The sequence below is a fragment of the Notolepis coatsorum genome (assembly GCF_963971535.1).
Source record: "Notolepis coatsorum genome assembly, chromosome: 3".
Classification (NCBI taxonomy): Eukaryota; Metazoa; Chordata; class Actinopteri; order Aulopiformes; family Paralepididae; genus Notolepis; species Notolepis coatsorum.
In genome coordinates, this window is record NC_140167.1 from 188,022,804 (window position 1) to 188,039,949 (window position 17,146).

General features: G+C 42.2%; 1 protein-coding gene across 1 annotated transcript in view; it reads right to left on the minus strand.

Annotated features, from left to right (window-relative positions):
• nalcn (sodium leak channel, non-selective) overlaps positions 1–17,146 on the minus strand; it is a gene marked incomplete at both ends in the record, with an annotated part of 382,889 nt that overhangs the window by 31,417 nt on the left and 334,326 nt on the right. The window contains 10 exon segments of the mRNA XM_084311476.1: positions 576–708; positions 4,283–4,376; positions 5,110–5,258; positions 7,799–7,867; positions 10,844–10,963; positions 11,087–11,161; positions 12,291–12,397; positions 14,939–15,032; positions 16,052–16,150; positions 16,265–16,385. Of these exon segments, the coding sequence (XP_084167602.1) occupies positions 576–708; positions 4,283–4,376; positions 5,110–5,258; positions 7,799–7,867; positions 10,844–10,963; positions 11,087–11,161; positions 12,291–12,397; positions 14,939–15,032; positions 16,052–16,150; positions 16,265–16,385 (1,061 nt within the window).

Sequence of the window (17,146 nt, forward strand, 5' to 3'; positions counted from 1 at the left end):
GACATCTGCACTCTCTCTCTCTCTCTCTCTCTCTCTCTCTCTCTCTCTCTCTCTCTCTCTCTCTCTCTCTCTCTCTCTCTCTCTCTCTCTCTCTCTCTCTCTCTCTCTCTCCTCCTGACAAGGGGATCATAATTTCTGCATGGAGGGGTTTGCTCATGGTGCCAATGATAGTAATAACAGTATTAAAGTGAGTTGGGAGGGGATGGCAATGGCTTATTGGGAATTATGGGCTCCTCAGGCTCACGCCACCCACACCCACACACACAGCAGGACATGAAAATTATAGGCCTGGTTGATGAGACAGGATATTGTCCTCTGCTGAACGGCTTTCTCGCACACATACACCCACACACGAGGGGGTCATCACGATGCCCCCGCTACAACGCTATTATGCGACCGAACATGATGACAATCACGATGCCCCCGCTACAACGCTATTATGCGACCGAACATGATGACACCAAGTAGCGTCGCAATATCACACTCAAAGCTACTTGTTGTTGTCATGGTTTTTGGTTTAACTTAAGCAGGAACCCCTCCCCCCCACACACACACACACACACTCTCACACTCACCCACAAGCAGGTTGAGCATGATGTAGGCTATGATGACATAGAAGGAGCAGAAGTAGATGAGGGCCCCGGCGTAGTTGCCGCAGTCCGTCTCCCAGTAGCGGTGTTTGTCTGGCGTGCAGAACGGGTGCTGCACCTGGGGAGCAACGGCACGCAAACACATCAATCACCGGCAACAACCAATACACACCACGCTGGTGAGATGCTTCCCTAGCCTGCTGCAAAGACCCTCCTGTGTGTACTATACAATGTGACCTGGTAAAGGTCGGACACACACATATATACATATATATATATATATATATATATATATATATAATATATATATATATATATATATATATATATATATATATATATATATATATATATATATATATATATATATATTAAGGCTGTCAATCGATTCAAATATTTAATCTGATTAATCGCATGATTGTCCATAGTTAACTTGTGATTAATCGCAAATTAATCGCATATTTTGTATCTGTTCTAAATCTACAGATATTTTCAAGTTTTAATACTCTTATCAACATGAGAGTCAACAAATGCCTTCTTTATGCAGCCATTTAACACAAAATGATGACCCTCATGCATTGCAAATTTGCATCAAATTCAAAACAGAGTGATGCACAAAATAACTTCAATTAAAATAATAATTTAAAACAATGAATAAAGTGTGCATGAAATAATAGGGGAAATAAAATGTTAGGAACTTGTTACATCACCCACACAAGGCTGATGGACTCACATCCCGCCCCCCTCTCTCTCTCACACTCTCCCAGCTCTCTTTCTCTCTTGCCCCTTCCTCATCTCTCTCACCCCCCCTCACTCACTCACTCACTCACTCAATCACTCACTCACTCACTCACTCACTCACTCACTCACTCACTCACTCACTCACTCACTCACTCACTCACTCACTCACTCACTCACTCACTCACTCACTCACTCACTCACTCACTCACTCACTCACTCACTCACTCACAAAAATCAAAGTATTGTGCGTTAATGCGTTAATAATGCATTAACTTTGACAGCTTAATATATATATATATATTAGTGCTGTCAGGTGATTAAAAAAAGGTATCTAATTAATTACAGGATTTGTAATTAATTAATCACATTTAATGGCATAACCATTTAGGCCTGATATTTATATTCTATAATCATATGGATGGCAGAATGCAGTTCTACAAAATCTTCTGTTTAACACTTTAACAATGTGACCTGGTAAAGGTCGGACACACACATATATACATATATATATATATATATATATATATATATATATATATATATATATATATATATATATATATATTATATATATATATATATATATATATATATATATATATATATATATATATATATATATAAATATAAAGGCTGTCAATCGATTCAAATATTTAATCTGATAATCGCATGATTGTCCATAGTTAACTTGTGATTAATCGCAAATTAATCGCATATTTTGTATCTGTTCTAAATCTACGGATATTTTTCAAGTTTTAATACTCTTATCAACATGAGAGTCACAAATGCCTTCTTTATGCAGCCATTTAACACAAAATGATGACCCTCATGCATTGCAAATTTGCATCAAATTCAAAACAGAGTGATGCACAAAATAACTTCAATTATAAAATAATAATTTAAAACAATGAATAAAGTGTGCATGAAATAATAGGGGAAATAAAATGTTAGGAACTTGTTACATTCACCCACACAAGGGCTGATGGACTCACATCCCGCCCCCCTCTCTCTCTCACACTCTCCCAGCTCTCTTTCTCTCTTGCCCCTTCCTCATCTCTCTCACCCCCCCCTAACTCACTCACTCACTCACTCACTCACTCACTCATCACTCACTCACTCACTCACTCACTCACTCACTCACTCACTCACTCACTCACTCACTCACTCACAAAAATTCAAAGTATTGTGCGTTAATGCGTTAATAATGCATTAACTTTGACAGCCTTAATATATATATATATATATAATATATATATATATATATATATATATATATATATATATATATATATATATATATATATATATTAGTGCTGTCAGGTGATTAAAAAAAGGTATCTAATTAATTACAGGATTTGTAATTAATTAATCACATTTTAATGGCATAACCATTTTAGGCCTGATATTTTATATTCTATAATCATATGGATGGCAGAATGCAGTTCTACAAAATCTTCTGTTTAACACTTTAACTGCCACACACGAGATATCTCGGGTTTATTAATATGTGGTTGAAAGCCACTCACGAGATTTCTCGTATTTTTAATTTTTTAAGCGATCTGAAATCATATTGCATCACGCGAGCCTACCCGAGTATACACGAGCGCCGCCGGCGATCATATGTGGAAAAAAGCGCCCCCTATCGTCTCCCAGATGACATAAGGGATTTTGGAATGGACTCAATGAAAATGGATGGGGGAAAAAATCCGGTACTCCACATTTTCCAGTCCACTGATCCAGCCGGGGTTACCACAGTTCATTCTGGAGCCTCTGAGACCCGCGGAATCATGTACTGCACTGTACACACGGTGGATCTATACACTTATCGATTTTTCGAATGGTGATCAGGAATTGGAATATACCAGTTGGATACCATCTGATGTCAGGTAAGGAATCTATGTTATCAGTGTTAGGATAATCAGACTAATTTTGATGAAGTTATAAGCTGTTTTGTGAAATGGGCTCTTTCGGTTTCACTGTAAAAGTCCAAGAGGAAATCAACGCGGCGATTATCCGTGCGCGGCCCGAATGTGCTTGCGTGCACGTATAATATTGATCATCTAGCGTTTATTTGAAAACGATTCATAAATAGGCCGATGAATATCAACGTTGTGGAATATTCCAGTAAAAGACGATTTTCATAGAATGGTCCAGAATTAACTGTTTTTTATCTCAAAACGGGTGCTTTTCTAAATGCTCTAAAACGGAAATGAAGCGATAAAAACCAATCTGCCTTGACAGCACTGACTGGAAAATAGTCTTTGATAAGCGACGGGCAGATTAGACACATAGCCATAATTTAAAACATGATTAGGCGATATTAACGTTAACATTGAAGTGGATGGTGGCATCAAGGGGGTAAAAAGGAAAACCCGGCGTGGCACTCAAAGTGTTAATCTTCCCTTTATTAATTTGCTTAGATTTTTCAGGTCTGGTCAATTTGAGCATGGTGTTATTCACAGTCAAAGATTTAAAAAATAATTGAATTGATATTCTCATTTGGTTCATTACAATTTACTCAAGCCTTGTAACAGACACAGTATTTCTGACACTGGGAATACATTCCCTGAGATCCACAGATGTCCCTAGAATCAGATACCAAGAACATGCAAATGGACCATTTAAAAAAAAAGTCTGTAAATGTTTATTCTACGTTCTTATGGAATGAATGAGATAAAAAAATATATATATATATATTTAATAAACATTTTTTTTAATACATTTTGAGTTAATTTTCATAACGCAATAATTTGCTGTGTAATTATTAATCTAATTAACACGATAAACTGACAGCCCTAATATATATATATATACAGTATATATATACGAAGCCTGGCATATCCCTCTGGGATCAGGGATATGCCAGGCTGCAAGGCTACATTTTGTGATATGTCTCAATAAGGTGGATGTGTTAGGAGTGTCCTCTGGGCTGGAGTCCTGTATTAACGTACCATGCAGTCATGCATGATCTTGTTCCAGTCTTCCCCCGTGACGATACGGAACAGCACAGTGATGGCCTTGCCCGCCGTGGAGAAGTTGGCATGCCTGCCGTTGGAGAGACACAACACACATATACATATGAACACAATCACACATATACACACACACACACACACACACACACACACACACACACACACACACACACACACACACACACACACACACACACACACACACACACACACACACACACACACACACACACACACACACACACACACACACACACACACACACACACACACACACACACACACACACACACACAGTGAGAGAGTTATGAGAAACACACTCATCACATGACAGCAATAACTCTGAAAGGAGAGAAAGATATAATCGGAAAAGATTAATCTAGTCTTAACTTAAATACCTTCATGTATAGACTAAGACATTCATATTAGACAACATTACATTAGATTCTATTCAAATGTATCGCCATCGTACAGCACAAGTACAGTACAAGGAAAATAAGTTGGCATCTAAGCAGACTGCACGATAATAGTAAAGTGCATATAACAATATATACGGAGTAAATATGCTAATCTAATGTATGTAAAGTATTATGTACATTTATACAAGTATAAAGTATAACTATAAAGGTATGGGATATATACAGATATAGTATATATAGCGTGTACAGTGCACAGAGTGGGTATGTAAACAGGAATATATGCAGATATATACAGTACAAACTTTATATATATACGTGTATATATATATATATATATATATATATATATATATATATATATATATATATATATATAGTTCTAACCGGTTGATGTTCTCTCCGTATTTGACGGTTCCAAAGAGAACGACTCCAGCGAAGGCGTAGCAGAGCAAGAGGAGGAACATGCCCACGATGATGAAGAAGCTCTTATACATACTGACCACCACAGTCAGCAGCAGCATCTTCAGAGTCACCTACACACACACACACACACACACACACACACACACACACACACACACACACACACACACACACACACACACACACACACACACACACACACACACACACACACACACACACACACACACACACACACACACACACACACACACACACACACACACACACACACACACACACACACACACACACACACACACACACACACACACACACACACACACACACACACACACACACACACACACACACACACACACACACACACACACACCATTACAGTATGTTGTTGCAGCTTACATCATCGCTTGGCATACTAGAAAGGTGCGCTCAGTAGAGCTCAAATCTCCACCAGGCGGTAGCTGACGCAATTGGTTTACATCATCATTTGTCATCATCTTCTATACTAAAACCTCTCAATAAATCTGTCTCCAAAATATTCCGATTAGTTTAATTAAAGGTTTGTGAATGTCCCATTCTAACTACATTACACCCATAACTGTAACTTAAACGAGCTGTATAATCAATATGGTAACTGTCGTCAACCCTGTTACTGGGGTATCAGCCCTGTTACTTGTATAATATTCTAATATAATTTCTAAGACAAATGTAAAATCAACTCAAATTACATGTTAATAGTTGCTACAGATAACATTCAGCCACTAGAGCACCAGCATGTAATTTATCCAATCAGGTGCATTCCACATGGGGAAATGGGAAGTCGGGAGGGGATACAGTACATGCATGCAACATGTAAACAACAACATACATTTTGGACCTGCCAAAACTTGACCAAAAAAAGTATGAATGAATGAATTTCGGCACCTTTCTAAAAGCTCTGTGGATGTATACTTATTTTTTTAATGATTACTCTATATACAAATGTTACAAAATGTGCAAATGAAAACATTTCCGTTTTCTAAGCAGATATACTCGGAATCTTTTTTTGCCGAACCACTGCTGTCTGGGCGCAGTGATTTCATGCGACGCAGTGCTACTTTCTAACGTCAAGGCCAGTTTTTGTTTCATTCAAAGGATCCAAAGCGAGTAAAAATTAGACTGGTCCTTTAACTCATTCAGCGCCAGGGGTCGCTGTTTACCTTCTGGGTAGAACGCCATCGCTGTACAGTAAGTCAATGGGGAGACTGCGAAACTTGCAAGTGCTTAAAATATATGAAATATTATGGCTATGGATCTAATAACACCGTCGATTGTCAGTGAGTTGCTTCTGGTCAACATGCAAAAAACAGATTGTTTTTTCATCCGTACATTTCTGTTTTATACCGTTTTGAATATGAGTATAGTTTGGGTGATTCTTAGTAATCCCAGGAAAAGACGCGCTAATAGCCCTTTAGTGAAATCCAGTTATCATGTTATAATTTTTCGCCTGATTATCGAATCTTCCTGAAATAATAATAACAATAATAATAATAACTTTATTTGTATAGCACTTTTCATACAGAGGTTGCAGTTCAAAGTGCTTCACAACAGTAAAAAATACAGGCATACGCGAGCATAAAAAAGATAGACAGTAGCAAGGTATGCTAAATCCCAATAGGCTCTCTGTTTACAGTTTCATTCAGTAATACAAATAATAAAAATAGTTTAAAAGATTATCGTTTAATAGATTAACTATTAACTATCCTTCCTCATGCACCCATGAAATGGGGCTTGGACCGGCGCCCCCCCCCCCCCCCCCCCCACCAACGGTAAACAGCACATACACATACACACAGACAGCTTCGATCGTGGGAGAAAGAAATATCAGATCAATGCAAGATTGGATATATAGTGTTCTTACCTTGTCGCTGATGTAATGCAAAAAAAATTATCCAATTATCTGATCGCCATTCCAAGTACTGGTCGCGTTAGTCCGTGCCACGTTCTCCAGCATTGCATATGAAGGAGGGGGGGGGGCAGCCTCGTAGATGTATCGTTGTAAACGCTCGTCCTGCCGGAGTATTTAAACCCCGCCCGCACGGCTCTGCTCGGCCCAGAAAACAAACGACATAGTTTCAAATGGAGTGCAATAGCGGCCGAAGGCGTTAGAGGGCGGTATTGACCGTCTGTCAGCTCAGACACATTCAGAACAGTATGCACAGCCTGCCCCGATGAATTATGAATGGCAATAGCGGATAAAAGAAATAACGATTAAAACCCGACATTTCTCGTGATTGGCGCTCAAGCGATGGCGAGTTAACCCGACTTTTTTCCGTCATTGGCGCCGAATGAGTTAAGGGAACTGGGGTATTATTATTTAGTTTCCATAACACACCCATAAAACAGAAGATGCTGTGAAAAGTGTCAATTGTAAATACGCAGATTCAAACTCCTCAACATTCTCACGACACACTTCTACACAAACACAGTGTAACAAGGGGGATTTTATCTGTCATGGTATATCAAATTTGTTCTAAATAATAGATTTAAAACAAAATCGGCCCTGTAGTTTGCGAGATTAGCTGCAGCTACACAGACACACACACACACACGTGGGCGTGTACTGCCTAGCGGAGATAATTTTTTTTTTTACTTTTTATATACTCACATGCTTCCCACATATGGTGAAGAACCTGAAGACAATCACACATGTGCCCATCATGTAGGTATAGGCATTCTGGAGGAAGTCAGGGAAATCACTGGTTAACAATCACATTATGTGATAAATAAAAAAATCCCCCATTGAACAAAATGTCTTTTATTACAGTGCACAAACACGCACAATCAGCTTTTCTGTAAGTGTTATTTATGAATGTTTGAAGTATTACACACAGAGGGAACTGTCTGACCACTTTCAAACTAAGTACAGAATAAAAAATACTTCCAAATAATAGTTCATGATTATGAATATGTAGGCTACATGTCAAAAGGGCAATATGTTTTGTTAATGTACTCTACTTGCATATATGTATGTTATATAGCCTAGTACTATTCTTACTGGATTAAACATACATTTAAACAATTCATCTTTTGTGGTGGCTCAACATCGGCCCTGTAGGGGACCCTGATGTAAACAAGACAAAAGTCTTTCTCTGGTCTGCATCCACTTAACAATTGTGTGTATTGAGCCGTACTGTATTGTACCCATTCTGCAATCTGTTAAATAAAGTTTTCATTCATTCATTCATTCAACATAATTCACCCACGGAACTATGTGTTATTGTGTTGGGGATAAGGGTTCCATACGGACCATATTGTTTGTTACATTCCTGTCTGCAAACTAACATTGAGTTGATGTTTAATACATGTTTAGCGTTGTCTATCCTATCATATTCTTCGGCACTACACTTTCATGATTATGAATATGTAACGGAACATAGGCCAATCTCGCTAACGTTAGTCGACTGAAATCAATTGGCAACATATCACCGTACTACTACCTAGCTAGCCGTCAACACCTTATGTTATTTATACTTGACATTAGCTATTTATGGGTGGAATATTCAGATTCTAGCTCACTAGATCAGTCACATTAAACTTTCTTTTTGTATAGCTTACTAGATATGTAGCTAACGAAGCTGTAGCTAACGTTATTTCCCAGGCAAGCCACTCGGCGAAGGGCTAACGCTAATTACCCCCGTGCATTGAGCATTATTTTCAGACAACAGCACACCACGTCATGTATTATCCCTTACAGCTAACTAGCTAGCCAGCTATTCCAGCATTCCAGTTGACATTTCTGACAAGCATGTTCCGAAGTTCATGATTCGAAATGTCATTTATACCATCTGTGCCTACCATCAAAACGTCATTTTAGTAGTTTTGACACCGCAGCGGTTTCAAACCGCGGTAAACCGTGGAACCGGTAACCGGCCCAGGTTATAGTTAGGTTGAGATTAGAGTTGATTGATTGATTGATTGAAAAGTTTATTAACAGATTGCAGAATGGGTACAGTACAGTACAGCTCAATACATACAATTGTTAAGGGGATGCAGACCAGAGAAAGACTTTCGTCTTGTTTACATCAGGGTCCCCCATTTTCAATTCATCATAACATATATGACATACAGATAGACAGTACTGCTACATCTATACATTTATGACATATCAGATTTGCAAATACAGTACTGTTTGTGATACAAAAGTGTCCAGAAAAGGAGTGTATATACATTTGGCATAGAAACTGTACATTGGAGGAGGTTGGTTGGGTGGGGTGGGGTTGGGTGGGTTGGGTGAGGGCTGTACATTGGAGGTGGGGGGGGGGGGGGGGTTGGGTAGGGGACACACACACATTTTACACTGTACATTGGAATATTGACAAAGCCTTACTTGGTCATTTACTGTACAACTAGGTTAGGACATTTGTGGGGGCCAGTTTCGAATTGCAGTCTCACGTAGGTGTTTTTTGAGAGTGTTTTTGAAGGTGGGTAGTGATTCACATTCCTTTACAGCTTTAGGCAGGGCGTTCCACATTGATGTGGCATAATTGCGAAACGTGTTTAGTCCCTTGTTTGAGCCGAATCTGGGTTTTACATGATTTGTGGAGCTCCCTCTGGTGTTGTGATCGTGGTATTCACTGACCTTTGGGAAGTATTTTGACATGTACATGGGTACCTTGGTCGCGTAGTGTATCTTGTAGACCAGGCCCATTGCAAGTTGCTGTACTCTGTCGTCTACTCTAAGCCATCCTAGGTTGTCAAAGTGGGCAGGGGTGAGGTGGGTTCTGGGAGTCAGGTCAAGTAGTAGTCTGACTAGCTTGTTTTGAGATGTTTGTAATTTGTTTTTTAGTGCCTTTGAGGTGCTTTGGTACCATGAGGTGCAAGCATAGTCGTAGTACCCTTGAATGAGTGCTCCTGCTAGAGTCTTCAGGGTATTCTTGTTTACCAGAGAGGAGATCCGGTACAAGAATCGCGTTCGTTGGTTGACTTTTTTTATTACATTGGATGCCATTTTGTCACAGGAAAGATTAGCCTCTAGGATGGAACCCAGGTAGGTAATTTCATCTTTCCTTGTGATAATATTGTCACCCACTGTAACCGAGAAGCCGTCGGTCTTGCTGAGTTTGTTATTTGAACCGAAGAGAATGGACTCTGTTTTGCCCATGTGTAATGATAGTTTGTTGTCGGCGAGCCATATGCAGATTTTGCCTAGTTCCGAGCTGAGGGCTTTTTCAACCTGTAACTTGTTCTTGTCAGAGACCAGCAGGGCTGAGTCGTCCGCAAACAGGAACAAGTTGCAGTCACAAGCTGACGACATGTCATTTGCATAAATTAGGAATAGTAGCGGTCCTAGTATGCTTCCTTGTGGAACACCACAGCTCACTGTGAGGGGGGGGGGTAGGGTACCGTTTACTTCCACCATCTGTTCCCTCCCCTCCAGGTAGGATTGTATCCAGCTCACTGATAAACTATCAAAACCAATTGCTTTTAGTTTGTCAATCAGAATCAGAAGTTAGGGCTAGGGTTAGGCATGTTATGGTTAAAGTTAGGCTAAAGAGCTCCAGTAGGGAGTCAATTCAATTCAATGAAACGCATGAAAACATGGCTGTGTGTGTAATATAGTACTGTATGTTAAAATAAATATAGTAATACAATATGGTATGTGATGAATAGTAATACCAGCATGTGTGTATTTGTGTCAGTGTGGTCTCACCAGTAAAGCAAAATGCAGGATGATCCAGATCGATCCCAGCAAGGTGACCAGCAGGTCGTAGCGATTCCGTCGGCTTTGCCAGTAACCCGCTGGAGTCATGGCTATCAGCTTCATGGTCACCTATAGGTAACGACACCGTCGACAATTAACAACATTCAGAATATAATTCAGCCGATAAGAATCCTAACAAAACTCGAAGGAGGAGGAGGAGGAGGAGGCGTGCAGACAGACCGCCAGACTCACCTCCAGCACGAAGATGAACGTGAAGACGACAGACATGGTGGCCAGGGGGAAGGTCACTGGGTTGTCTACGTCCCACTGGAAAACACACACACACACGCACACGCACACGCACACACACACGCACACGCACACGCACACGCACACGCACACACACACACACACACACACACACACACACACACACACACACACACACACACACACACACACACACACACACACACACACTAATAAACTTCACCAGTTTAAAGGACCGGTTCAAATAAAAATCAAATCAAATGTATTTGTAAGGCCCGACAACACACGTTAATGTCCCCATGGGCCAGACACGTCTTCTTTAAACAAGTCAAGAAGAAACATCACAATAAATCAAGAACAAAACAAAAACACCATGAAGTCGAAAACATTTCAAATTAAAAAAAGAATAAATGAATGCAACACTGCCAGACATACCCCACGCGAAGGTAAGGAAAAACTCACAAAAAACCTAGCAATAGGAAAAAAGCACCACAGGCAATGTGGAAGAGAGAAACCTTAGAAGGGCCGTTCGAGGGGGGATCTCCCTTCTTAGATGTTGGTGATAGTAGTGTAGCTATAAAACAGGCGAAACAGTTGGTAAGCATGTACATATACGTGTAATGAAACACAAATAAGTACATGCAATAGCAACTGGGGTACATAAGAACATTTTGAAAGATTGAAAATACTTTAAAAAATGTATTTAAACATGGTCTGGCATGATTTTATGGTCAGTGAAATTATGGCCTGTACTAGTCAGCATCGTGCCAGACCATGTTTAAATAGGGCAATTTTTTTTAATGGTGATCCCATCCCTTTGAGCTGGTTGGACATGTATGTATGTATGTCACTACTAACCTTCGTACTGTCTTTTACTTTATGCACTTTGCTACTAAGGACTCTACCTTGTCTATATTAACTACCTACTATGCTAATATGTCTTTACTACTATGCACTCAAGACTGTAGCACTCAAGTTCGACACTATTTGACATCTTACTGACTCTTAGCTGCCAGAGTTGTACCCTTCCTGCTGACTTGTTGTACAGAAATAAATCGTAAAGCGTGAGCTAAATTACTAAATGTACTGTAAATGTACTGTAAGTAGTAAATGTATGTAGTATGTCATAGAAGGCGTGTATCAGTCACTCAACACTGCAGTATTAAATAGTGACTTGAGGCTTTACCTTGACGGACAGCAGGACCGACTGGGCCAACACCAGCACCGCGATTCCCCGCTTGAAGAAGGGGTGCTGGGTGATGTCATACATCTTGGCCCGAAAACCTCCATTCTCTGTCGGGGAGAGAGAGAGAGAGGGAGAGGGAGATAGATGAGAAATCTATCATGCCCAGTGAATCCTCAATCTCTACACAAGTTTGCACTCCAAACTTATTTTTGTTGTATTGTACTTGCGCTGTATAATGACAATACATTTGAATCGAATAAAATCGAATATCCTGGCAATTAAGGAAAACATCGCAAAAAAAGAAAATAAATTGCAACTTATTTTTCAGCTTGTGTAAAGCAGCTCGGGGAGTGAGCCTACGGCAGTGTTTTCTGTGAGGAAAGTTATTTCCGCTGGGAAAAGAGCGTATTGATACAGCCGGGGTAATTATAAGAGACAGCGTGTTTCCTCTGGGACAACTTGATTGCACCGGTTCATCTGGACCATAAAGGGATGATGTCTGGCCTCGTAATTCTCCTGGATGAGTCAGGCTTTTTTCCTCCTCACCAAAAGGGATTGTCTCTGTGATAAACACCTGACTCCCGCCACACGCAACTTGTCAAATTGACTAGCCTCCCAATGATTTGAGGGGTTATAGTGCTTGTACGTCTAGATACGATCTCTAATTAATACAAATAAAAAGAAAATGGGTGGGAGATTTTGATCTGTAATAACGGGAGATGATAAAACCATCTCGCAAATCTTCAGAGCGAAATTTGCATCAGATATCTAGCTTGATTCCATTGTGACTGATGGCCGATATATGTTTATTAAAAAAGCATATATGTTGAGTTGAGTTTATTTGATCTCGAACAATCGACCATATAAAAAACACAATAAAAAGGATAAAATAAAGAACAAATTCAATACAAATGTTATCTTAAATTTTTCAACAAATGAGTTTGAGAGGGAGCAGAAGGAAGCACATGCTTATCTAGTCCTGCCCCTTCTTCACAATATTATACATGAAACAAAATGTCTTACAAACCTAAAATAACAATCAAAATAAACATCAATAAAAAATAACAAACATTTTTGTAGAAATAAAAAGTTACAATTTTATAGCTCCTTGTTTTTGTACTCATCAATGAGAGTTTTCCTATACCAAATTTTTTAACTGTACAATGTTCCTTCAACTAAGCCATTCCACATGTAAAGCATAATTATGTTTTATTAAAAAAACATCCTATACTAAAAGAACTACCGGCCGGCCAAGTGTCGATACCGACTCTGATATTCCCAGGAAGCCTCGTCTAAATATCCGCATCCTCCCGAGAGGAACCGCACCGGCGGAGGCCCGGCTCGTTGCTATGATGATCTGCCAGCGGGGCATGAGTGCCAGCGGGCAACCGTGGGTGCCCGGGGCTGTTCTGGATGCGGATCAGAGTCGGGGGGGGGGGGTTGATGCGCACCATCAGCAGAGACAGGCCGGCTAAAGACGGAGCACACTAATTTCCCGTTAGCTGCGGGACTGAACTTGCACGAAAAGGCTCTGTGGAGAAAAGGCGTTTCCCCCTACACGGCTATCCGGCGACATGACGCAAGCGAGCATCCATGTATTCCAGCGAAGCACAGGGTTTTTGTCGTCTGTGTAGTTAAATTAAGAGTATTCCTCAGTGGGGAATATTTATTAGGCTTCGGGACCATAAAATATGATTAAATGCAGATGACGACTGTGGTTTACTTCCGTCGCTAGACTCGCTACTCTATAAACTGGGGTGGAAGGCTGCCACGCGCATGAATCAGTGTCGGAGACGTCCGGGTTATTGCCTGGCGCACTGTTCTCCCATCAGTCACTGTATGATAATGTGGATGAGGAATTCACTGCGGCGGATGATAAACAACTTCGGTATCTCGCTCTCGCTCTGTGACAAACAAGGCCTCGTTTAATCCTGCTTAATCACGCAGGTGCTGCTCGGCGATGCACAGACGCCGACACGCGTGGACGTGGGACATGAGGAAAACAGACACACGCATGAACGTTGGGACCTGAGGAAAACAGACACGCGTGAGCGCTGGGACCTGAGGAAAACAGACACGCATGAGCGCGGGACCTGAGGAAGACAGACACGTGTGAGCACTGGGACCTGAGGAAAACAGACACGTGTGAGCACTGGAACCTGAGGAAAACAGACACGTGTGAGCACTGGAACCTGAGGAAAACAGACACGCGTGAGCACTGGGACCTGAGGAAAACAGACACGCGTGAGCACTGGGACCTGAGGAAAACAGACACGCGTGAGCACTGGGACCTGAGGAAAACAGACACGCGTGAGCACTGGGACCTGAGGAAAACAGACACGCGTGAGCACTGGGACCTGAGGAAAACAGACACGCGTGAGCACTGGGACCTGAGGAAAACAGACACGCATGAGCGCGGGACCTGAGGAAGACAGACACGCGTGAGCACTGGGACCTGAGGAAAACAGACATGCATGAACGCGGGACCTGAGGAAGACAGACACGCGTGAGCGCTGGGACCTGAGGAAGACAGACACGCGAGCTCCCGGTATCCCTGCAAAGGACAACGACTTGAATACAAAAACATTTCACATACAGTATGTATTGATCTGTCTGCCTGTATGCGTGTGTACTTGTCCATGACAGACCTGGGCGGGGAGGCAGGTGCAGGGGCTGAGCTATCTTCAGACGACTCTTCAGGTCCTCCCACCTCCTCTGGTCCACAGTCAGCAGAGCCGTCCCCTGGGGACACACACGGACACAACTATGGTTGATTGAATATTGGATGTCTGCTATATGTTATTTAGGGTGCATGAGGTTGATACTCAGGTATTATTGATACATGCACCTGTGGGAGATAAAACTCCCTGTCCCCTCTCTTTGATGAAACCCAATGTTCTCTCTTTGATCTATTGTTATCTCCCTCCCTCACCCATCCTTCCTTCCTACCCTCACCCATCACCCTTCCTTCCCCAAAATATATCTTAACCCCAATAAACCCTCCCCCATCTTTCCATATGTCCCCAAACTGTCACGACACCCCCTATACATTGTGTCTTCCTGTATGCCCCACCCCTTCCGGTGTTTATGTATAAAGATGTTTGAAGATCCGGTGGGGAGGGGCTCTGTTCCGGTGGTGTCCTAGCTAAACGCCTCGTTGAGAGTCGTCCAGCCTAACTCTGACTATTTTGTAAGTTATTAGCTTCGGCTATTTTCCACCACACACCCTTTGCACCAGGACTTGACTCAAGTTACCATCGTTAGGCCACGCATTGACTGGCCACGCCCCGGCTGACCACGCCCCGACTGGCCACGCCCCGGCTGACCCCCCCCCGACTGACCACGCCCCGGCTGACCATGCCCCGACTGGCCACGCCCCGGCTGACCACACCCTGACTGGCCACGCCCCGACTGGCCACGTCCCGGCTGACCACACCCTGACTGGCCACGCCCTGACTGGCCACGCCCCGGCTGACCACACCCCGACTGACCACGCCCCAGCTGACCACGCCCCGGCTGGCCACGCCTGACTGACCACACCCTGACTGGCCATGCCCTGACTGACCACGCCCTGACTGGCCACACCCCGGCTGACCACGCCCAACTGGCTACGCCCTGACCCCACCCCAGCAAAGAAAAACGAGTCAAACTGCTACCCCGGTAGTAGTGTGGTTTATACGGTGGACCCACTAGGGTTTCACTCCGGGGGGGCTCACACAGACCCCAGATCAGCGATCTACAGAAACCCGCGAGGCTCTCACCTTGTTCTCGTTGAAGTTGGCGATGACGACGCCGACGAACAGAGTGAGGCCGATCATGCAGCCCAGGAACACGAACACGTGGATGTAGATGCCGTGGATCTGCGGGGTGAAAACACGAGAGATCATCTCCTGAGAGACACCTCCTTACGCCGATATACGAGGCGGCGATGGTAAACAGAGAGGGAGATGGGAGGAGGAGGAGGGGTCTGGTACCGATCCAACGCGATGAATTATGACGTCTCGAACTTCCACCCAGCCTTTGAGCGACAGCACCTCGAACAGAGCCAGCATGGCGTTGCCCACGTTGTCGAAGTTGAAGTTACGAGGGTTGGCCCTGCGACAAGACGACAAAGAGACCACACGGGACGCGTAAATCATTAGCCGTCGGGATAAATGGAGATTGAGCAAGATTGAGCTCCGTGAAGGCCGTTGACTGTAGTCACCGGGCGGCCATTTTTCTCTTGTGTCACACTCAGCCTGACCAAGGAAACTATAAAAGAAGGAAGAGTCATCACTCACATCAGAATGCCAGCATTCTATGCTCTGCTTGATGCCAGTTCTATTGAAGCCTGTATTAAAATTCTAAATATACTAGCTATCTGAGGAAATATACATCAACCAATATATCAAATGTTAGCTAGTTAACAATGCAACGGATTGCAGATGATTCTGACATTAAGGTAATAACTTTAAATTACATCATAAATGAGGAGATGGCTGATCCCATCCAACTCAATGTTGGTTGAAATTAACGTTTCCACACCGATGTGTGTTCATACACTACACAGTGACGTGATGACCCTTCCTTCTTTATATAGTTTCCTTGAGCATGACATAAGCAAAATGGCCACCGTGTGAATATGGTCAATACGGTGTTGCCGTTACAGGAAAAATAACCTGAAGACATTTGCCTGTCATCACATGTGTTTGACACGTTTCTTTCGGAACAGTTTCCCATAATTATTCATCACGTGTCGATTTCATGATTATTGCACGTGTAATCTTCACAGTGTGAAACTTTGCCTTCACATATGAATCATATGTACTGTAAATCACATGTCACACGCATGAAGGTTGTGACTTTTACTCATGTAA